The 24,684-nt window shown below is 44.0% G+C and overlaps 1 protein-coding gene across 1 annotated transcript in view; it reads left to right on the plus strand.

Moving 5' to 3' along the window:
* LOC100868752 (protein pangolin, isoforms A/H/I/S) overlaps nt 1-24,684 on the plus strand; it is a 197,603-nt gene that overhangs the window by 119,210 nt on the left and 53,709 nt on the right. The window contains exon 5 of the mRNA XM_086903495.1: nt 12,742-12,800. Within this exon, the coding sequence (XP_086759621.1) occupies nt 12,742-12,745 (4 nt within the window). The 3' untranslated portion in view covers nt 12,746-12,800. The remainder of the gene's footprint in view (nt 1-12,741; nt 12,801-24,684) is intronic.

The raw sequence follows: 24,684 nt of genomic DNA on the forward strand, positions 1-24,684 counted from the left end.
AGGATACGGGTCACCCCTTCCTCGTCCACGCACGTCGGCGTCGTGGAAAAGCCGCCTGCCAACTTTGCGATCCATCGTTGGAAAACGTGTGACTCCTCCGTGTTTGCTTTAACGTCGTTTTTCCTTTCCTTTCCTCCTCCACTTCTCTCTCTCTCTCTCCGCCTTCTCCTCCCGCCACCACGCATTGTCTAGTGTTTGCCCGGGACACACAACTCGTGTTCCCGCCGCGAACCTCCGGTTTTTCAGTCCCGCACGCACCCCATCGGTTCTCGAACCCCTCGCGACACGGTGAGAGAGAAAAAAAATCTCAAAAGAGAGAGAGAGAGGGAGAGGGGGGAGGGAAGGAACGTCGTCGAATAACGTGGTCGAGGGGAGGGGAGGCAAGCGAGCACGCGGGAATTTATTTTTACGAAGTATGCAGCCGAGGGATCGTGACGCGTACGCTGCCTCGTCTTTGATGTTCGAACCGACGCATAGGCATTGCCGTATAAATATTTAGACCTCGGCTCGTCGCTGCGCCCAGGCCGTCTCTCGATCGACTTTCACCGGCGCGCACCGGTATCGCGCCTTTGTCGAAACGCCTTTGCCCGATCGCCGTTTGACTTTCTTCCAGGTTGTGTGGCGGCCCCGGGTCAACCCGTTTGACGCGCGCCTCGATGGCGCCGCCCGATTTTCTTCTTCCGCGGTTCTTTCCATTTGGTTTCGAAATAGTTTGGAGGTCGATTAACTTGATCCATCGTCAACGTGAGATCAGACTCTCTTTTCGAAACTATATATATATATATATATATCGTGTTTATTGAATTTCAATTCGTGTAAAAATGTGCCTCTTCTTCTTCTCTTATCTTTCTTGAATTGATAATATCGCAATTGTCGACACGTTCGTACGAAAAATCCGGCTCGTTCCAGAAATAAGCCGGGAAGGTGCTCGTCGGCGCTCCACTTTCTCGCGTCGTTCATTGGGGGGAGGTGAGAGAAAAGCAGCGAGGATTGGAAACGCCGGTTCCACCACCACGGTGGGGATAGAACGAGCCGTGGAGATTCGAGGAGGGGGTTGAAGAGAAAGAGAGAGGGTCGAGGGACGAGGAGGAGTTCGACGACGACGATGACGATGACGACGACGACGGCGACGAAGAGGGTTGAAGGTGGTGGCCGGGCGACTGGAAGAGATGGAGGAGGATGCGGTGGTGGATGCGGCAAGGGAGGCTGGCTCGAGGTGGAAGAACGGGGCTGGGAGGGTAATTACGAAATATAAAGGGTGGGCTGGCCCGCGCCACCGAGCCAGGCAGGCAGACTGATGAATATTTCACCGCGCTGCATTAGCCAGCGAGAGGCGCTTGTGTGTGTCTCTTTCACTTTCCATACACCCTGCCTCTCCTCTCCTTCCCTCCACTCCCCCCTTTCCTCCTCCAAACCTTCCCTTGTATTCTTGCCGTGGAGTAGGATTCCCGCGTGTGCAACGCGCCGAGCGGTCCGCTCAAGACGCGAATAACCGACTTGAGCGACGATGGATGGATTCTTGACGGTGTTGGTTCCACTCTTACGGGGTTGGGAGAAGGTTGAAGAGGGGTTTCTCGCTCTTAATATACCGTATTCATTTTACGGATAATCTTTTTTCTTTTTCTTTTTCTTCTTCTTTTTCTCGTTCGATCCCTCGCTTAGATTTATTCGACGACGATGACGGATTCTTGACATCGCCTCGAATAGAGCGAGGAGAGCGAAGGTTTGTGTTTTTTCGCGAACGAATTTTTTTTACAAAGAAACGGATTATTAAGAAATAATGAATTACATTTTTTCGAAGCTAATTTACTAAGATTGAGAAATAAATTGTACGATAAAATTTCTATCCAAATTAATCTTGATTCGTGGAAAATGCGAATTATTACAATCATATCTCAATGATATCACCATGATACAAAAGATTCTTTCTAAAATAATAATTCAGTGTCTTAAACTTAAATCGAAAAACCATCATCAAAAACCATCCAAAGAAAGGGCGCAGCCAACATCAATCAACAAATGACGCGGTGCACAACGTTCGTTAATTAACACTTCACCACCGATATATATATATATATATATATTCGTTTCACAAACAGCCCGAAATCCCCGTTCCTCGATAATCCCCCAACCCCTGCTCCGTATTCCTACCCCCAAGTGGCTCGATCCGAGCAACCCGTACAGTCGACCAGGGCGAAAATTCCAATATATGAAGGGGGGTTGAAGAATCTCTCCCTCTCTCTCGTCCGGGCAAGGAGCCCACGACGAGTCGACGACACAGGGGTGGCGGTGGTGGGATCCGTGGGGGCTGAGCAACCAGTTTTTCGATGGTTTCTCGACGAACGGCAGCCGCAGCCGTACCTGCCCCTCCTCCCCACCTTCTCGAACACGCACACGCGCAACCGGGGGTAACGCGTGCACATCACCCTTTGGCGAAGCGGAGCCAAGCCTATCGACGGCAAACGGGCTACCACTTCACGTCTGGCGACCCTTCCGTCGTGCACATTCAAATTTATTGGCGCGTGTTCGAATATTCATAAAAAAAAAAAGAAAAAAAAAAACGGGAAACGGAAGAAGGAAAGAAAGAAAGAAAGAAAGGAAGGAAGGAAAAAGAAAAAAGAGAGGGGGACTCCATCGTCGGAGCAACCGAGTTTTTCGTGCGTCCACCTCCCCTTTTTTTTCTCCTCTCTCTGTCTCTCGTTCGCGTGTTCCAATCGTTTTCCCTCCCTCGTCGTGTGACGGGGATAAATTATTATTATATAGGAAATTTTTCTTCTTATCTCCTTTTTTTTTTTTTTTGCAAAGTGGCGAGAAAGAGAGAGAGAGAGAGAGAACAAAGTGTTCGGTGATTTTAATCGAGGGCCTCGTGATTCGTAGTTCGCGTCTGGTGGATATATATATACTGTACTGTGTGGCGTGAATTGTATTTCCTTTCCTCGTCCATTCTTTCTTCCATCAAAGGGTAGAAGTATTTTTAAGAAGGAGATTATAATTCCATCTTAAATTTCGTCATTCGCAGATTGGAGCGAAAATTGGGGGGCTGGATTTCGTAGAGAAAAATACATATCTTCTTTTTCCGTCGTAAAAGAAAGCAACCAACGTTTCGATACGTCGAAATGATATTTCGACGTCTCCATAATACACGGAGAAAACCGGATTAATCGAAAAAAAAAAAAAAAAAAAAAAAAAAAGATAGCTCCCGAAAGCGCATACTCGTCGGGCAAACGAGTTAACTCGATTAATTCGACTTTTCGGCAGGGGGTAAAAAAGCACGCGGTCCGGATCGCGGGTAGAACAGCGCGAAAGCACGCGCTCGAAAACTCGTTTTTCCAAAATTGACCGCTCTTTTTTCCCTTTCTCTCTCTCTCTCTCTCTCTTTCCTTTTTTCTCCCCTTCCCTCTCCTCCCCTCTCTCTATCCGTGCTATCCCTCCTCCATTACACGCGTGTACATGTGTCCCTTGTCCATCTCGACTCGCCGGTCAATCTTCCGGCGTGGCATTTTTTCCGGTTGAAAATAATTAACGTCATCGACCCGCTAGCTGCAGTTATTAATCCATTATCAATCTTTTTTTCGCCCCTCCCCCCCCCCTCCCTCCCCCTTTCCCCGTAACGCTCCTCCTCTTTGATTCTCTGCCAGCCACTGCTACTACCACTGCGATTATTTGATTAAAAAAAAAAAGAAGAAGAAGAAGAAGAAGAAGAAGAAGGAGAAGATAGAAAGAAAAAAATGGAATAAAATAATGATGGAGAAGGGCGCGAAAATTGAAATGAACGAGGTGCCGCCGTTGTCAAATTTGTTTTGTCGAGGAATCGCAACTTTTTTTTTTTCTTCTTCTTCTTCTTTTTTTCGCTCTCGCTTCGATACTGGCCGGCCGTGAAATCGCCAACTGGCTTTTTATGCGAGCCGCGTCCGTGTCGCGGAGATTTATACGCGCGTACGTGTCCGTTTATTATGCGTGTTCCGTGTGCGTGTCAAAGGGGGTTCAGGTGGCGTCGATGGTCGGTGAACGAAGATTGAAAAATGACTCTCGCCCCTGCTTCTCCGCAATGATTTTTAATCGAGGCGTCTTCGTAATTGAGGAGAATTTTATTTGTTTTTTAAATTTATAAATAATTTAATTCGATATGTCGATTACACGTTGGATACGTGTATCGATTATTTGATACATTTAGTTCGAGTAATTGTTGGAGATATTTGAATGTTCTTTCTTCTTCGCTGCGAAAGAATTTTGAATATGTTTTCAGAACGAAGGAATTCGATGGAAATTTCTGAAAAAAATTGCTGATCTGAAATTTATTAAAAAGAATTCCAAACTGTCAATCGTTACATAATAACGAAATAACGAAATATTTTAATTTTTGGCGATACAGAAATGTGAAAAAATTTTCATCCCTCATTTTGGATAACGTCGATAAAGATTCTGTCTGTTACAACTGTCGATATATATATTTTTTTTTCGACGGTTAAATATATAAACTTTGATTCCATAAGTGTGATTCCTTTTTTTTTTTTTTTCAACTCCATCAACAACCATCGAACAAAACGTGGCAATTGATCACCAAACGAGATCAGATTTCGAATCGTTCGACGAGTGCTATCGATTTCCCGCTATTTTTCACGATTCGCCGATAAATTTGGCCGGATAAACGCATCAGACAAATAGGAGTTCCCTCGAGATTGCAATCTCGTCACGCTTCACACGTGTCCCGTTGATAAGATCGGGGAGAGGAGGGGAGGAGGAGAGGAGGGGGGCTTGGCTCATTGAATCGATGTTCGTTTTTTCAATTTCACGACATTTATAACATTTGGAAATATCTTTCTCTCTCTCTCTCTCTCTCTCTCTCTCTCTCTCTCTCTCTCTCTCTCTCTCTCTCTCTCTCTCTCTCTCACTCTCTCACCTCGAATCGAAGTCCCAAACGTCTCGAAAAAAGAAAAAAAAATTCTAGAAATCCGAATAATACTAAATAATTTTCCAAGGTAAAGAATCAAAGAATTCGCAAGAAAAAAATCTTCCATCTCATCATCTCATCATTTCGAAATTGCAAACATTACGTCCAAATATTTCCAATCCCAATCAAAGGGGGCACGAGTTCAAAGAATTTCGTCTCCAAAGAAGAACCGGTTGCGGAAGAGCAACGCGAGGATCAGCAGCCGCAGCTGCGTGATCGCGTATTTAGATAACGGCAAGGGTGCGTGTAAGGGCTCGAAAGAGAGAGAGAGAGAGAGAGAGAGAGAGAACACGCCCCTCCTTTTCCTCTCTCTCTCTCTCTCTCCTTTCCACGTTTACTCTCCTCGCTTGCATGTATGCGCGCGGTTGCGAGCAGTGACTCAGCTAGCGCCCGTATTTTGCCAGCGGAATTCAAAGGCGGGCTGGCTATTGTTTTTGGCAAAGATCAGTGTGATCGGTTCGCTGGTCTTCCGCATGGAAAGCCCGGCTAGGCTCCTCTCCCAGCTGCATTATTTGCTTCGCTAAACCTAAAGAGGTCCATCCTCTATCCCAGCCTTCGCTTCCTCCCGTCTCCACGTTACTTCCTTGTCTCTCCGTTCCGTGTCTCTCCCGTGTTTCCATCTCGCGTTTCTTTGCTTGTTCCAGCCTCTCTTTTTTTCCTTTCTTTCTTTTTTCCTTTTTTCTTTTTTCTTCTTTTTTTCACTCGCGCTACTCTCCGTTATTCTCGTCCCGCCGATTAGCACGATCCGGCCAAGAGATGAAAATGATAATAGATAGGCGTAGCAATCCTCCCGACATCTATCGCCATGTTGCTCTAGGATCTTTTTTCTCCTTTTTTTCGGGGAGGGGAGGCGATCAATCCCTTGGTTCGTCGTGGATGTGGATTTCAGTTTTTGTGGGCTTGTTTTGGGCTTATTTGAATAAGGGGACTTGGAATTTCTTCTCTCTCTCTCTCTCTCTCCAGATTATCTCGATTAATTAATTTCCATTTCCTGGGCAAACGTTCCTAAAATTATCCATCACCGGTAATTTTTAATCTTCCACAATTTTTCTCCACGCGATGCGCCCTTTTGCAAAAAAATCAACCCCCCTGCCCCCCCTCGAGATCAATCGTGTCATAATCACGTGAACGTCGATCGACCCTCCCCGCGACCGGGTAGGGGGAGGGGACAAGCGCAATTAACCGGCCGAAAAGATACTCGACGCGATGAAAGGAAGGACGCTGCAAAAACTCTGCCGGAAGTGTATTCGGCCACGTAATCCGGGTACACTCAGACAACAAGAAGACGAGGAAATCTCTGTCGAACGAGGGAGAGAGGAGGGGGGGGAGGGTGGAGGAGAGAGAGATGATTGTGGGGGCGGTCGGTGATGGCGATCCGCGAGAAGCGCGCGCGGCACTCTTCGTGGCCGGCAGAATTCTGTACAGCGTTAATATAGCGGGCCGAACTGGCGAGCTCTTTGCCACTCCACCGAGCAGAAATTGATAGGATAAATTCCGGGTCTGAATTGGCTCCGTCGAGCTGGAAACCCTCCTCCGCCTCCTCCTCGCTTCCTTCCCCTCGAGCCGCCGCCCCTCCCCCCCTCGAGCGTCGAGTTTCGCCCGACCATCGATGGCCTTTCTTTCTCTGAGAGAGGGAGGGGAGTCGATGGGGGTTTAATTGTCGCGGGTTGGAAATTTTGGGGTCGAATCGAGGGATATTTTCGTTTCTACAATACGATTTTTGAGAATAACGAGCTTGGTTTTCTTTCTCCCCCTTAGTTAGATTTAGAATATAAGTGGGATATAATATAATTGCTTTCAACCCTTTCGTTACTTGCATCCGCGTAAGATTTCTCTATGCATTGTACGTACGTTTTTATTATTACTTTTTTTTTTTTTTCAATAAAATACTTTGTTTGACGTGACGATCTTTCTTGAGCACATTTTTGGTGCAGTGGGAAACTAGCGAAAGGATTAAGAAGGAAACTTGCTCTTACCGAAATCTGGTAATCGGATTGGCTGGCCAAAACTGCATAATAACCATATTCGCTACTCCAAATTCTTGAAAAAAAACCCCTTCCCATTCCTACACAAAAGCAGAAACCAAAACAGTTACAACGTCCAACTTGTTCAATCTAAGAGATATAATCGAAGAGAGAGAGAGAGAGAGATCTCGAACACGATTCGATACGATATTATTACGAGCTCCGCGTGGATGAAGCGATCATCCTCGCGGAGGAGAGGAGGGGAGGGGGGAGAGGTTTGTTTAATGAGCCGGTCGCGGTGTTAAACTGGTTTAAGACTGGGTAATCGCGCATACATCACGACCGCTTGCCGGTTTCCGTCCCGGAACGAGGCTATCGGTGTCGCGAATAGAGATCGATCGTCGATCCCGCGGCCAGATAACGCCTCGAAGGAAAGTCGAAGAGGTAAACTTGACAACCGGCTGACGTCGCCGGCTGGAGCGGACAAGTTGTTGGCGAGTTGTAACGCGCGGGAAAACTCGTCACGCGATAACGCCTCGAACGTAGACGTTTCGATGGAGAGAGCGAGAGAGAGAGAAAGAGAGAGATATCAGATTGGTGACGATTTTGTGAAAAGAGGAATTGTGTTTGTACGAGAGAATTTACAATTTTTGATTTTCGAGAGAGAGGAGAAGATTATGGAAATGGACGAATTTTTTTTTTTTTTAAATGAAAACTTATCCTCTATATACATCCTTAATTGATGATTTTTGAGATTGATTTTGACTTTGCTGAAAGTTAACGAAAAAACTAAGGGATAATTGAAAAAAGAGAAACGATATTCGAATCTCTTCTATGCAAAATGAGAACATTCTCGGGACCTTAAACTCCTACTTAAGAATGGAAAGCGTAAAAAATTTTTAAAATCGTTCTTCCACCAAAAGAAGTCACCTCCGTACGAGTCTCTCTCCCTCTCTCTCCCCCCTCAACTTACTCCCAAAACTTATCCAGGGGAGATCCATCCCCAATCGACGCGCGCCCAACTGTCGCATGTCCATTATGCGCACTTAATTAGGCCAGAACCCGTACGGGGTATTAACGAGGGGTGTGGTACGACCTCGAAGAGATCGGGAGAAGGAAATCGTACAAGGTACACGCGCGAGATATTCGAGATAGGGTGAGAGAGAGAGAGAGAGAGGAGGGGGCAAGGTGAGCACGAGGATGACACGGGGATAGAAAGGCCTACCCCTGGGGGGTAGACAAGATTATAATCGGCCCCCATTATTGTGCCATCGACGTCCCGGGGGGGATTTTTCCGTCCGACAATGCAGTTACACTTTTGTGCATTTAACATGTCGTCCGTGTCCCACATACACAACCCCTCGCGTTGTCCTCTTGTCTATCTGTCCACGGCCAGAGTCCACCCCTTGATACGAGATGGATCTCTGGATGAGAGAGTCCTGCTAAACCGAAAAAAGGGATCGCCGGCTATAATCCTACCTGCACACGATGTTCTCAGCTTTGTTTGCCACGGTCACTGCGACATACGATGTCGTCCATGGATGGGGTGGTGCAACGAGGATTCTCCCCCTCTCCCATTAGCTTGACGAAATGTGCTTAAACGGCGCTCTATGGGCGAGGGTGCGCAGGGGTTGGAACGACGAAGATGACGATTTTTCAATGATACTTGTTGCGACGATTTGTCTTGTGATTATATGATACACAGTTTAACTGGAAGGAAGAAGGTTTATGATATTACGAGTCAAGTTTGATAAAGAATTTGTTATTTGGTAGTAAAGTAACAAAGAGCTACCTTACTATCTATCTTTTCTTATCTTGTTTTGGTTTCGCGTTATTTTTCTGTGAAGAACATTATGAAGAAATGGGTGGTTTTGGAAATACACGAAAGGGAAAGGATTAAGCGAGAGGAGGATGCCTCTAAAAGTGTGCATAATTGAGTAGCGAAGGAATTCGGGGCGAGGCAGTTACTTTGTTCGAAGTTCTAAATAAAATTTCAGTTCGCCCGAATAGTTTGATAACAACGTCAGCCGCCAACTTTCTCCGTATCTCTTTGCTCTACCGAGTTTCCCTCTGTTCCGCATCCGGAACTGTTGCAAAAAGGCGAGGCAACGATCATCGAGCTTGAAATTAACGGCTCGAATATAACAATTTCGAAGTATTTCGTGAAAATTTTATCTTCTTATCTTCGAAATGAAACGTGATTTTTATCTTATTAAAAAAACTCTGGTCGAAGAAACGTAATTCGATACTTTGAGAATGATGCGTAAACCATCAAATGCACAATGTTTATTTCGGTGTATTTTCAATTTCTTCTGAAAATCACCAGTTGCTTCCGACCCATATACACAGTGGCCCAAACTTTCTCCGTTGTTCCTCTCAAAGCCACTCGAAACTCGAGCAATCCCCATACCCGCAGCCGCCGCGATGATGCTTTTAAAAATCCCTTTGAACACCGGGTTTCATCCGACACCATCTTCTCAACAATCAAACGTTAAATCAATTTTTAATATCCGATAAACGCATATTGTAATCAATATCAAATGCTAGAAAATATTTTATTTTATTCTCATTCCTTTGAATTTGATTTGTCAGAAATCAGAATAATTGGATATCTTTATTCTAAATCTATCTTCTGCTAATATAATATAATCAACAATTAATACATATTGAACCAGTGAAAGATATAATCATTGGACCAAATTCAAAAATATTTAAATTAAAAATTATTACCCCTATTTTTTATTTATCTTACATACTAAACAGTATCCCTCGAAAACGAAAGATCGATCGAGAAGAATCCGGAAATCCGTTCCAAATAAAATCCGGAAGAACCGGCGCCGGATCCGCTCGATTCCGCAACGCGTGGCAACGATAATGCGCAGGGCAAACCGGGGCCGGCCATATCTAATAACGGTTATTGTGCGTGCGCGCGTGTGTTGACAGTGGTAATGCGGCGTGTAATAGGGCCGAGACGCGTGCGTGCCTCCGATATATCGTCGTAGACTGTGCCGGTATCGAGGGCCACGTCGATCGCGCCGGTCGATCGCCCGCTGGACCATCGAGATGCCTTCCGATTAGTTAGTCGCGCCCCTCTGTCTCTCTTCTCTCTCTCTCTCTATATATATGCGTCTCTGTGCTTCCGTTTAACTATGTCGGCGCAAATATTGCGCGCGTTACGTTGCTTGTTTGTCCTTTCGACTCCGAGATCCGATCGATGTGTTCGAGGTGTTTCCGCTCATTGTGAAAATTATCGCTCTGCGTCGAATCGGATTAGCGATATGGGCTCGCACAAACTGGACGCTGGAAGCAGAAATTTAAGGAAGGGAATTTAAGGAAGAAGGGGATATAGATGGGATGGATTTTTGATTTTTATCGAGTGGGACAAATTTAAGAGAAGAATGAAATAAGATAAGTGTTTAATTCGATTCGATTTATTTGTCGTTTACGAAAAGTAATATTTGAGAAAATTTTATATATATATATACATGTATGTGAAAAGTGATGAGGACAGGTGGCGAAACTATCGAGGAGATAGGTAAGATGGGGGGGGGAGGGGAGGGGGTTGAATGGATGAAAGTGAAGTTTAATTACACGGTTTATTTTGCTAAACCCTCGTGGTCCTATCGTAGGGTAGATACACACAATAGACGCGGTGCCATTGACAGGCATACCACCCCAAATATGATGCACCATGACACTTCAATCTCGTCGCTACTTGAACTCCATTGTGAGAACGTAATAATCATAACATTGGCAAAGACACCGTCGCGCTCCAAAAAAATATAGCACCAATCTCCTTCACTCGTATCATACCTCTATCCATTTCCCTGTTCCAATCTACTTAACTTCTTCTCGATCGCCAATAAGCCGGCCAATTAAACGTAAATTTCAAAATATTCGTATCATCTACTCTATCCATTTCCATCCTGTTCTTACTTAACATCTTGAGGAAAATCTTCGTTCAATTAAACGTAAATTTCAAAACATTCGTATCATCTACTCTATCCATTTCCATCCTGTTCCAATCTACTTAACATCTTGACGAAAATCTTCCCTATTCGATCGGTAAAAAATCGGCCAATTAAACGTAAATTTCAAAATATTCGTATCATCTACTCTATCCATTACCATCCTGTTCCACTCTACTTAACGTCTTCTTGACGAAAATCTTCCCTATTCGATCGGTAAAAAATCGGCCAATTAAACGTAAATTTCAAAATACTTATACTCCAAAAACAGGAATTAACAAAAGAACGAAACTTATTCACTTACCAATTACCATCCTGTTCCACTCTACTTAACGTCTTCTTGACGAAAATCTTCCCTATTCGATCGGTAAAAAATCGGCCAATTAAACGTAAATTTCAAAATACTTATACTCCAAAAACACGAATTAACAAAAGAACGAAACTTATTCATTTATCAATTATCATCCTGTTTCAATCTACTTAACATCTTGACGAAAATCTTCTCTTTTCGATCGGTAAAAAATCGGCCAATTAAACGTAAATTTCAAAACAAAATTCGTATCATCTAACTCTATCCATTTTCATCCTGTTTCAATCTGTTTATTACATCTTCTTAACGAAAAATCTTCCCTATTCGATCGGTAAAAAATCGGCCAATTAAACGTAAATTTCAAAACAAAATTTCGTATCATCTAACTCTATCCATTTTCATCCTGTTCCAATCTGATGAAAATCTTTTCTATTCGATCGATAATAAATTAAGCGGCAATCAAGCGTAAATTTCAAAATATTCATATCCAAAAACACGAATTTAAAAAAAAAGAACGAGAACTCGTTCATTTATTAATATTTCCTATAGGATCTACTCATCCTGCTTCCAATCTGCTTAACGTCTTGAGGAAAATCTTCTCGATTTCGATCGGCGATAAACCGGCCAATTAAAGGTAAATTTTACGAGGCGATTTCGTTTTCCACGCGTAACACGGGGGCGTGCGACAGCTTTATGGAGACTGGGCCTCGCCCCCGTGGCAGAGTGTAAACCGGCCCACGATGGGCAAATATAAACGGTTCATCGTGCTTAGTCCGAGCGTGGAACGCTTGTCAACATGGGAACGGCAAACACGGATCGGGACGGATATAGATAGTATTGCAGCCGGGCAAATAATTGCGACCATCCCTCTTCACGAACCCCCTCTTTCCCCGCGCGTGGAGCGCGTGCATTATGTAAGACCGTGCGCGCCGTGTAGGATGCCTGCACCCTTTGAGTATCCGGCTTACCCTTCTCGTCTCGAGGTTGGTTTTGGAACCATCCTCTTGTTCGCTAGCTGGCCCGACGATTCTTAAATTTTGCAACGAGTTCTCCTCTCAATTTTGTCTCATTGCTGCGGACAGAAAGCAGATCGAATTGGATTTGTTCGACTCGAAATCGATATATATTTCTAGTCTAGAGAGAATAAATTTAATGTAGGTGAGGAAAGGGGTTGATTAGAGAACGAAGCGCATTTTTATTATAACAAATTTTTACGCGATAAAATTCATCAAACATATTTCTAATCTCATTAATCATTCCATATCTTTATCCTAAATTCAATAAACAAATTCAAGAATCTTATATTTCCAAAAAAAAAAAAAAAATCTCGAAACAATTCCTTCCATTATCTCCCCGCCTTCTAATCGATCCATTACATTCCCATTAAATTATTCATCATCCCAAGCATGAAACGATCCGAGAGAGAAAGAGAAGAAACGGAGCATGCCGAACCAGGTTTTACCAGTTCTGCACACGTTATCGGTCAAGCCCATACACTCTCCATACACGACATTAATATTAACCGCGAATTTTAATATCTGCTTTCAGGTGAGTCAACTCGCGTTATCTTAACGAAGCCGATGCCTGTACAGCCCATACGGTTCCCCGTAAGTAATTATTCGAGAGCTATTCACCGGTGGCCGTGGTTCGGTCGGACGAACTAGTTCTATTAGCCGGGACAGGCGTGAGCCGTGAAACGCGCGGTATCAGCGGCGGCTCTTCCGCGGATTGACTCGCGCCGCGGGCCCCATAAATCCCGCCTCTGCGATTTTCAACGTGGCGGCGGCCTCGTTGAATGGCGAAATCGCGATCAACCGAGGCCTCTCCCTATCTAGATCCAGAAACTATGCGGCGAGAGACTCAAAGCAACCGGATTAACACGTCGAGTTTTCGCCTCTCCGCCCACAATATCGATCGAATTTCCCCTTGCCCCGGGAAATTGTTTGATCGAAATAAAGAAGATAGTTTCGATAAATCGATAAATTGATTTGGAAGAAATTTTAAAAGAAAAGTATTTGTATTAAGAGAACGTATGAAATATTTGTCGAAGTTTCTCTGGGAAGTGATTTCCCAGAGAAGAAACGTTATTACGGTGGTAAATGCGTGAAGGGTTCCGTAACCTTTTCGGCACTCTGGTAATTTGTACCCCGTTAAACGAAAAGAAGAAGAAGAAAAGGAGGAGGAGGAGGAGGAAATACCAGTTTCTAACACACTGACGGAGGACCTGATAATTCGGGCTTCATTCATAAGTTGTTTCACTAAAACAGGTCCCAGAGGATGATTGTAACTTTCGTGTTTCCCCTAAAAAAAAAAAAAGAAAAAAGAAGAAGAGGAGGACGAAAGAAAATTATATCCATCGAAACTAGAAATCATCAGCTTCTCCTCACTCAACTTTCTCGAGCCTCCTAATAATCTTGATTTCATTCAGAAATAGTCTGAATTATGTCCGTGGGAATAGGGTCCAAGCTCCCTGGTTCACAGGTATACTATTCCTTCGAGAAAGAGAAAAAAAAAAATCCTAGGATTTCTCAAACAAACGATTATCTATCTTATATAATCTAAAAAAAAAAAAAAAAAATATCCTCAAGTCTCTTAAAGAAACACGGTATTCTCTTATTGCTATTAATTAACAAACTATTCTAATAACATTGGCTCCAAAATTATCTTCAAGATTTGGCAACAAGAAAAATCAAAAATAAGATCAAAAGAATTTTTGAAAACTTGAGAACGATATTTAAATTTAACCTTTACTTCATATTTAACAGAAAATCGACGAATACCAGACGGATACCAGAATTTCCATCGTACGAATACGATACAATTATGTTGCCTTCCATTCTATTATTTCTCGAACGCCGACAATCCATCGTCGTGATCGAATAAAGAAAAAAAAATAAAAAAAAAAAAAAAAGATCGATCGAACGAATATGAATTTCCACCCGTCTTGGAAAGACTCGATCACCAAGTCAAAATTACGATTTAGATCGATTATCTTCCACACCCTCGTCGTGACGAACAAAAAAAATCCATGGCCGTCCTTCGCGCAACCTTCACGTAACCGTGCTCGTCCCGATTTCGCAACGGCGATGGCACGGTTTCGTCATGCGTCGCGCGGCACGTCCACGTCCACATTGGTGGACATTGGCCAGTCCACGTGGCGTTATTTCGTTCACGTACGCCGGCACGCAGCGACCGATACACCTATGTGAAACGCCTGCGTGAAACTACGGGGGCGGAGCAGGAGGGGGGCAGGACGTACGCCGTGCAGAAGAGAGAGAAAGAGAGAGAGTGAAAGAGAGAGAGGGACAGAGAGTGGATGTGGGACTAGTAGCTGCTGGCAGCACGATAATGAGCTAATGAGCGGTGTCTGGCGCTCCGCGGCGCCGTAATTTTCAGCGTGCAAGGACGACGCGGCTTCCAAGTTCCAACGTCATCGAGTCTTTCTTTCTTTCTTTCTTTTTCTCTCTCTTATTATTATTATTCGTACTCGCTCGTCTTCTTCCATTTCGCGCCTGCTTAACTTAATTATGTTTGCTTCGGTCTGTTTTGGAGCACTTTTTTATTTCGGTTGGATCGAAAGTGCAAAAGATTGTGGCGGGATCAACGCGCCTTTAACCAGTTGTTATAATGTTCTGTAAAATAGGTTGGATCGGATTTTTGCAAAAGATATTTCTCCATTCTTCATAGAAAAGCATTCAAAAATTTGTTCACTCTGTTCTTCACTTTCTTTCTTACATAAAACTTGGAGAAACGATTAAGGAGAATTGTGCGATCAAAGTATCCGATTCCCTTCGAGTCGGAAACGATTAATCCACTTTATGCTCGAAGCGATCGTGAGATACGAAGCGCGAATCAACCCGTTTCCGGAATTATTAGCCCAGCCCTGCGTTTTAGAGCAAGTCCAGGCTGAAAATGGCCAAGTTAATCGGGGGGGCGGGAGGGAGAAGGGGTGGGTTTTTCTAGCGATTGCGATCGATAGACTCGAGAGAACCATAAAATTTTCTTTCCATCGGCCAGCCTTGCCTCGTTCTCACGCAACTCGAGCGCTAGCCTCTTGCCTCCTGGTGATCACGAAGAATGGAAACCTTCGTGGCTGCTGACCGAGTATACTTTTGCTAGGATACGTCACGGCATTAAATGTGTGTCTAGAATTAAAGACGAAGGATGTGCATAGTCGTAGAATAAATCCTTTTTCAGAATCTTGGACAGGATGGAATCCATAAATATAATAATATTTAAAGTTGCTTGTGTCGCATACTTGTATAATAAATTCTCTTTAAAAATTCTCTCGAAAATTCGATTCTAGAAATACTCATACTCGGTACGCGTACGAGGCGACATTTTAAAAATTATTTTATTCTCATTATTTCTGTGGCAAGTGTTACACATTTCGCGCTGGTTGAATAAATTTTTTTCTTCTTTTCCACGTTCAATTTCGAGAAGCGTGAAATTTATGGAGTTTTCAAAATTAATCTTCTGTAACGATATCTGAAAATTATTCCATATATCTGTTTCGCGGCCAACTGTTCGACGTCAACTGGAACTGGTAGACGTCGTGCAGTATATAATTCTTTCTACGCTCGATTTCCAGAAATTTATACGCTTATTCAATATTAATCTTCTATCTACGATATTTACGATACCACAACACAACTTTTTAGATTCCAGAAACTTGGAACGGGCAATGTTATTCGGAAATTAAGCATATTCGAAAAGTACGATGTATAAGATATATATCCGGAATTAACTCTCAATAATGTTACGATAACAAAATTAAATATCCCTAAATATTTTTATTTCCATATCATTATATCAAGGATTTTTATATATTAATATTCTGAATAGAAAATTATCTATCTTTGAAATCTTTATTTATATATACATATATATCGTTGAAAGATTAAAATGTAGGAATAATGCGTACAAACACATAGGAATATCTATTTTTATAGAATATTTAATGTAACAAAAACAAATCTATCGCGATCCCTTACCGCCTTGATTATACGAAAACGGGAATTTGCACAAACTTGCACAAATTTATTTATCACGTCTGAAGATCAAACCTGAAGAAATTTTCCAATCAATCCTCCGACCGTTTATTCTCTGCAAAGAGAATATTTCGAAGAATTGGTAAGCCAGTAATTCCAGATATCCACGATACCACGAATTAACAATTCTTCATACTCGGTTAAACGATGCAAAGCGCGACCTTGCAAAACCTGAGGATAATTGCCGGAAACACGCGTGTAATCTGGGCAAAGCAGGTCATCACGGTTTTTAGGTGCGCGCTGTTGTGCTATCGCCTAGCATAATCCACGGTTTTTCTCTGATCATCGTTAACGTACTCCTCTTTTTCTTTCTTTCTCTCCATACAACCACTTTATTCCCTGGCATCGAGCATCCGGGACACTTTTCTCTTCGCTTGAACACGCTCTAACGGGACACGGGTTAGCCGATCATCACGCGAACAATCCTTTTTTCTCATCGTTCAAGAAAATGTTCCAATTCTCGCGTTATTTTTACCTCTTCTGGATAGATAATTGTCCGGGTTTAATAAAGTATTCGCGCGAACGAGGCGATTGATTCTCAGGTAGGAATTTATAGGATAAAGCGTGGTATGCAAAATTAATGATCGAAGGCAATTCGAAATTGAATTGCGCCTTCGATCAACTTGTTGTTACACGGCAACTTTTATATTTGTTCCAGTGTCGATCAAAGATCGGTAGTTATGGAAAGGAAATATATATATATATATTTCTTTGTTAATTCTAAAAGTAGGAACGATTCACATTGAGAATCTAATTTTATATATCATCCTTTCGATTAAAAATACCGCTCAACCGTTTCCATTTTGATCGAGCCAACAATAATTAACCATTCCAAATTGGAGAACGATTTATCAAAATTGCACGTTGTCTATTTAACACACGTTTCGTTCGTAAACTTTCGATAATCTTATTAATTTTCAAAATCGCTCTTTTAGCAAAAATAACAAGCCTATCATTGTTCGACAATGGATTGTAGCCTAGAACGTCGATTCTTCGACGCAAATTCGCCATATGCGCGTCATTCGACGTGGTTTTTGCACGGAAGACCAGTCGTGGTCGTCTCTCTCTCTCTGACCCAGATGCTCCCGTCCACGGGCGGAAGAATCAGCCAGTCCAGTTGTGGCTGGTTTTCACCTCTCGTCTCACGTGACGAGAGAGAGAGAGAGAGAGAGAGAGGCGGCCGCCTCTCGTGGGTGGCCTCGCGTCCGCGGCACGCCGCCGTAATTATAGGTTCCTTATTTACCGCCTGTTACACACTTCGTTAGCACATCACTTATAAAGTGGTCGTGTACCACTTAGTAAGGTAAGCCGACGTCGCTCCTTTCCATGGGAGATTGTGTAAATTTTGCCATTGTTGGGGAGGAAATCTGTCTTTTCCTTTCTTTTTTTTTTTTTTTTCTTGGTGGATTTCGAACGAAGTTCGTAACGTTGAGATGGTGTCGAGGAATGGAATGGATATTTCGATTAAATTTCTTTTTTTTTTTTGCTCCAACATTTTTCGAAAAAAGATAAATTATAAATAAGAAAAAGACCAATTCTTCGTTTTCGCATCTTCATCTTTCTCTTCACCCGTAAAGGATATACTCGAACGACAGCCTAACCGCTGATTGTTCCACGAATCTAATCGCGGCCGAGCACACAAGTGTGCCGGTTGACCAAGCCCGATCACAGAAAGCTTCCCGGTTATCGAAGGCACGGCTCGATCGCCACGGAATGCGATCAAATGACGTTTTTAGAAAGCTGATTTGAATAGAATGGAATGTCTCGGGTGTCCCGTAGGGGATTCGATTACCTCGCGGCTTTGTGGAACGGTCCACAAACTTGGAGCAGCACTCCGTAAATGTGGACGCCAGCTGTTGAAATAAGTAAATTCGTTCGGACGATTTCTAGACCAATTTAAAGAATACATCGATATTCCAATTTTTTTCCAAAGAAAAATATCATCGATACGAGTATGTATCTACTTGATGTGGGTGAATGAAATACGAACAAAACAGCGAATACATTAGAAATCATTAATATGTATAATTGAAAACAGATCATCGAGGGAAGGAAGATCTCGTGCTCGAGAGATCGACCGCAACCCCGAGAATCTGTTCAAAAGAAAAAGAAAGAAAGAAACGAAGGATCGCCCGCAAAAACCGCAAAAATCGAAATTACACCTTCGCGCAATTTCCACGCGAACGAAACCGAGATAATCGTGGCCGAGAAAGAGAGGAAAAACGCGACGAAGGGAAATGGATGGAATCTTGGCCGGAGGCGTTAAGCAGGTCGGTGATGGCTCGGCCGAGACCTTCCCGCGAAGCAGGCACGTCACGGTTCGGTAATAATCACGGCGGTGGCCGCGACCGTTCGCGGAGTAATTGAGAAACGTTCTCGTGTTCGACCACGTCTTGGCTACCGTTCTCTGCTAATAGGCCAGTTGGCACGCACGCGATTCATTCATAAAATCGAGTCCACCTTTCGATCTCGAGATCTTCGGAAAGTGTCCCCTCTCTCGACTTTCAATAAATTGTATCTGTTGCAATTTTTAGTACACGTTTCAATATACGGCTTGATAAGATAAAGAAAAGTGAGGTTACGATCGATTCTTTTTTTAAGACAGTTACTGTGCAATTGTTAATGTATTCCGTTATGGGGGGGGGGAGGGGGGAGTAAGATTCAAACTAAACTATTTCTTAACGTAAAATGTGTTAGGTAGCAAAATTGATCGTAAGGAAGGATTGAAGCGAGGGAAGGACGCATAACTTTATATCGAAAAAGGAAGAGAAGGCAAGATTCGATACCGAGATAGGAAGAATCTTATCCGTTCCAAAAAGAGAATCCGGAGACTCGATTAACCGGGAAACTACTCAACTCGTCCAAACTCGTCCATACTCGTCTTTTATCCGAGGAAACCCAAACAGAGAAGATGTTCGTAAACGAGAAGAAACCGGCGCCACTTGATCTCCATCGAGCGTAAAGGCGGAGCCAAGAGCCGACGATTCTTTTCAGGCTTCGCCAGAAGTCGACAGACGCGAAATAGAAGCGAGCACACAGCCAGCCCGATCCGGACACACACACACACAAACATAGAGCTTCCTTCTTCCGTTTTATCCCCTTCCTTAGGTCCTTCTTCGAAGGTTTCCACGACCTGTAACGAGGTTTTTCTTCTTCCTCTTCTTTAAAAAAGAAGGAAAATCGCGGGGACAAATCTCGGATTAGACGATGCTCGATCATTCCGTCTCTCCCTCTCTCTTCTTTCCATCCTTCGTGGAAGGATGATCAGCGGAGCTACGTGTCGTCGGATTGTTAGTACGCCGGCATTCAGGCAAAACTTTCTCGGGGGATAATTGCGATTGTAATTAAAATTCTACGGGGTGAAAAGGAGCCGCGGCTCGCAGAAATGAGCAAGGAAGAGAATATGTATATAGATACATATATAATATATATATATATATATATATAAGAGAGACGAAGTCGAGTTTCGTAGTCTTCATAAGGGGTTGAGAGAGAGAGGAGGTTGTTGGAGCGTCGACAAGCTGGTGGAGTGCCATAATTGGAACGGTCGCGTGCGCCTGCCGCAGGACAATGGACTCGTCCGAGTGCAAATTATTAACGCGGCCCTCTCTCTCTCTCTCTCTCTCGTTTCTCCTTTGCACCGACGATCCCTGATTCCTTCAACCCTCTTCCGCCACTTCCTGCGCGGAGGAGAGCTGCCTTCGAGGAGAAAATCTCGTTCGTTGGCCCACCTGCTCGGCCGCTGGAAAATGGAGACGAATTCGAGGGTTTTGAATGGTGAAAGGGGTCTCCCCGGGGTCGGGTTCAGTTTCCTTGGAGCTGCAGCGGATAAGGTTCTCTTCTTCTTCCTCCTTCCTCCTCCTTTTTTTTCCGTTTTTTTTTTTTTTTTTTTTTTTTAATTGTTCCCGGAGCTCGGAATTTTCGAGTTGAATTATATTGATTCGAAGATATTAGTCAGTCTGTTTTAAGGTTTAGACGAGATTCTTCGATTTATTCGATTCAAGGATCAAGAAGAATCTTCTCTGTGTATGCATACTTTAATATCTTCTTTTTTTCTTTTTTTTTTATTCTGGAAAATTATAGAATTTTGAAATTTCAACGACGATCCCTTTGATAAGAGATTAAAATCTAATAAATCGTTGCGTTCTTGTTCTCGTGTGAAAAACAGTTGTCGTGAAAAAGGATTCTCAAAACGTCTCGCGTTTCAGTAGAATAGGGGATCGTCCCTGGTCAGATACGGTTCTAAATTAAATTCCGAATCCCCAAAAAACGTCCGTTTCAACGTCACAATTAAAAAACAATTATACATCGCTTTATAGTCGAGATTATATTCTTAAAACTTCGCACATTGCTATCCTCGGGATGCGAACAAAGCGTTCGATTCAACTCTGCCACGCTATTTATCCATTAATCCTTAAAAAAAAAAAAAAAAAAAGGGTCAATTTCCTCGAAACACGAGTGGAGAAACGAGACGATAGAAGGCAAAAGAGCCGGCCTCTCGCAACCCTATCAATACAGAGAAGATCACGGAAGGCCACGAAAATTCGGTCGGTTTTCCATCGGCAGCAATTCTACCGGAAATCAAGGCTTGATCTCGAATGAACCTGGTGTGTTCCACGGTGTTCCACGGTGAATTCGTTGAAAAGAGGAGAGCGCGAGAGCCCTCTCCCTGCCAGGATCGAGAGAAAGAAAAAAAAGAAGGAGGGAGGGAAGGAATAGACCGCGAGCTTTGGCTGGAAAATCTCGAAAAGAGGATAGCCGAGTTCTCGATACTCGAATGGTCGGCGCTTCTTTGTTTATCCACCAGTAATAAAGACGAGAGAGAGAGAGAGAGAGAGAGAGAGAGAGACGAAATAGGCAGGATGATAGAAGTGAAACGAGGAGAGGGATGGTGGTTCTCTTCTCGCGGCACAAATCCAAGCGCGGAGAATCCTTCTGACCCCTTGTTCACCCTCCTCCCCCCCTCTCCGTTCTTCCACGGACGGAAGAAGGGAAAAGTGAATGGCGTGGAAGGTGAAGGAATGCGAAGGAGGAAAACTAGGAGGAGGAGGAGGAGGAAGGGGATGGAAAGAACGGAGCTAGGCGCCGTTTCTCGACCAGCTGGTTTTCGAACCGGCGGCTAATGGTGGTGGTGGTGGTGGTGGTGGTGGTGGCGTTGTTGGCTGCTCGGTGTGGTGGTGGCGGCGGCCAATCAGGGGTGAGTTCCATTTAAACTGCGCTCAGGGTGCTCAGCCGCGGCTGAAAGGCATTTAGCCAATCCAAAAGGCCTCCCCTTTCATTAGACATCTCACTTTGTCTCTTTCTCCCCCGGCTCTTCCCGAAGAGTTTATATTTTAAATGCTAATTGCAAGTTTTTAATGGGCCTCTGCCTTCCCTTATTATTGTACCTGGCCTCGCGCGCGCGCTCCCAAGGAGAGAGAGAGAGGAAGGGGTGGAAATGGTTCTGATACACTCGCTCGGTTGGAGAAACACGCGGGGAGAAAAAGGAGAGAGAGAGATGGAAGGAGAAAGGGGTTACAATTGAAAGGGGTTGCGCGCGGAGAGAAAGATAAAAAAAGGAAGGAAAGAAAGACGGAGAGGACAGGAGAATATATATATATATATATATATACACCTGCGTATCAAGTTTATACGCGTAAATTCCGGTGCTGGGACGAAGAGAGGGCGCTTCGAGCAGAAAGCGGCGCTACCGGCGCGCGGGTATTTGTTCCGCCGCCGGTTATAATGAAAAAATTACGGCTTTCGCGGCACACGGGTGGGAGGGAGCGGGGGTACGTGCGTGCAACCGCGTTCATAATTTCTTCCCCCTCGCGCGGAACCAGACCGGCTCGAATTAAGCGCGGCGCGAGCACACGCGTGACGCGCCTCCTCCCAGCGACGCCAATTACGCCAGACACCACCACCACCACCACTGGCCCTCTCCTTGTTACAACCCTGCACGAGCCTTTCTTCTTCGTTTTCTTCTTCTTGGATCTCCTCGATGGATGCTGATAAATCGGTGGAAAACAATTTTGGTTTCTCGATTCGTTTCTTTCTTTTTTTTTTTTTTTTCTTAAAGAGAGGGGATCGATGGGGATTTTGGGTTTCGTTTCGTACGTTTATTTTTTTTTTTTTAATCGCGTCGATTCTGTTTTTCCTTTCGAAGCTAGCGTGGGAAACGCGTTGGGCTGGGAAGCCGATCGCGGCTCTCATAGTAGTTATTTAAATAATACTCGAATTATTCGTTGCACGCGTTGTGCGCGCTTAATTGCGGTTGATGTACGATAACGTGGAGAGGGGAAAAAGTAAAACCCCTTTTTTTAATAAAAGGAACAAAGGGAGAATTTGGCAAAATGATTAAGAGATTTTTAACAAGCGAAAAGAAAATCCGCCGGAAGCTGAGCGTCGCGTGTATCCAATTTACACGAGATGTTGTAGCGCGGATCGTAAGAAAATAGAAGAAGAGGCGAAGAAAGGAGTATATATAGAATATAGAAACAGTGAATACGAAGGAAGAGGGGATGTGGAGGCAAGGATGTGGTTGCAGGAAACTGGCAAAAAGAAGAAGGGAGAGGAGAAAGAGTAAAGAAAAAGGAAGAAGAAGAAGAAGAAGAAGAAGAAGAAGAAGAAAAGAGCGGGTGCTCGTATTATTAGCACGTCGAATGCTCGGGAAACTTTAGTTAGAAAAGCACATTCATATTTCAGGCTGAATGGCATTATGAGAGCGAAGGGACAGAGCGTACGATAACGAGGTTCGCTCGCCCAAGGAACAGACGACAGAAGGAGAGAGAGAGAGAGGAGGGGGAGGAAGGGAGAGGTATCGACAGAAGGAGCAACACGGGGTGTAACCGAGGAGGAGCGCGTATGCAAGGGTCTCGGGGTAAAAAAAAAAAGAAAGAAAAAGGAGAAGGGAAAGAAAAGGAAGAAAAAGGGACAACGGGGAGAGGTAGGGCGACGTCGACGACGACGGAAAAGCGACGAAACGAGACGACTTCTTCAGGATCCTTCGAACCGACCATCATCCCCCAATGCTGAAAGGAACAACTCGCCGCGCGGAGGAAGAGGATTGAAAAGTGCCGCGACTGAAAGCCCGATTATTTTCCGCTCCTTGTCGTTCCCGCCTAATCAGCGAATTAAAGCCAGCCTTCGGGGGCCAGCATCTGTCTTCTTCTCGCTCTCTTATTCGTTCAACAACAACGGGACCAGGAGAGAAGAAGACGTTCTCTCTCTCTCTCTCTCTCTCTCTCCTCCTGAATAGAATCTCCTCTTTCCTCTCGCGAGCAGAAAGTTGAATTGCGTCGATCCTTGCGTGGTGGGATTGCGTTCGAATTTTCTTTTTTTGGACTCTTCTTGGATTTTTGGGGACGATTTCGATCGACGGTTTTGGTGAGGATTTCTATGATATTTTTCTTGACTTCCTTGTTGTTAGTATTATATCGAACATCGGTGTATAGGACAAGATCAAGACACTCTTCTAATAATTCTCCAGAAGAATACATTCGTAACGTTTCCCGACCAAATATATTTTATATTCTACCCTCCTTCGTTATTTTCGCCGATGAAACGAAACGGAACAGATTGTGAAACGATCGTGCAAGAATCGGTATCCGCCACCTTTTCGTCGCGTTTCCATCGCGCTCGTTGAGCGCGTTTTAACGGTTCGTGGGAGTTTTCGCGCGATAGTCGGCCGGGGAGGGGAGGGGAGGGGAGGGGAGGGGGAGGGGAGGGAGGGACCACTCGTGTTTAATGTAAATTCGCAAATTGGAGAGGGCCAGGGGTAATCAACTAACCGCCAACGAGTAACTCCGGTAAACTCATTGAAATAGTTCATAACTTCGCCCGCTAGTTTGAGTTTCGGGGTGGGAGGGAGAGGGATGGAGGGGAGCTGCTGCAACTTGCACGGAATTTCCCACATCATACCGACCGACCGACTGGCCCGGCATTGTTACGACGTTCCTCTTCCTCCTCCGGCGCAACTTCCGGCCGCAGTTCTCCTCCACGATTTCCACCATTTTCGATATTCGTTCGAATCGATCCATCGATCTGATGTGATGATTATCGTCACGTTTGTTCGAAAAATGTTGTTGTGAAAATATTAATCGTCTCGGGGAATGTGGAGAAATTTGGATAGACAGGAATTAGATTAGAACGAATAAACATTATCTCGAGTTGAGGTATCGCGTGAGGACTGGATGTTCTTACTCGGTTTGTGCATACACGGATCGCGTGTACAGACGTGGTGGAGAGCCAAGCGTGCATGCTATTGACAGACGTACGCAGGGGAAAAAGAATTATCCCACATCGGAGATAAAATTATTTTGCGAAATAACCGATAATAAATGTGGATATACTTTTAATTTGTTTATTTACATTTTCAAATTGCTTGTTTACATTTACGCAACATTTATTTACATCTTCGCTCTTGTTTATTTATTTACGCTTTTCATTTATTTATTTACAC

This window comes from Apis florea, unplaced genomic scaffold, assembly GCF_048593485.1.
Source record: "Apis florea isolate Af1SG1 unplaced genomic scaffold, ASM4859348v1 contig_2291_pilon, whole genome shotgun sequence".
In the NCBI taxonomy this organism is placed as follows: domain Eukaryota; kingdom Metazoa; phylum Arthropoda; class Insecta; order Hymenoptera; family Apidae; genus Apis; species Apis florea.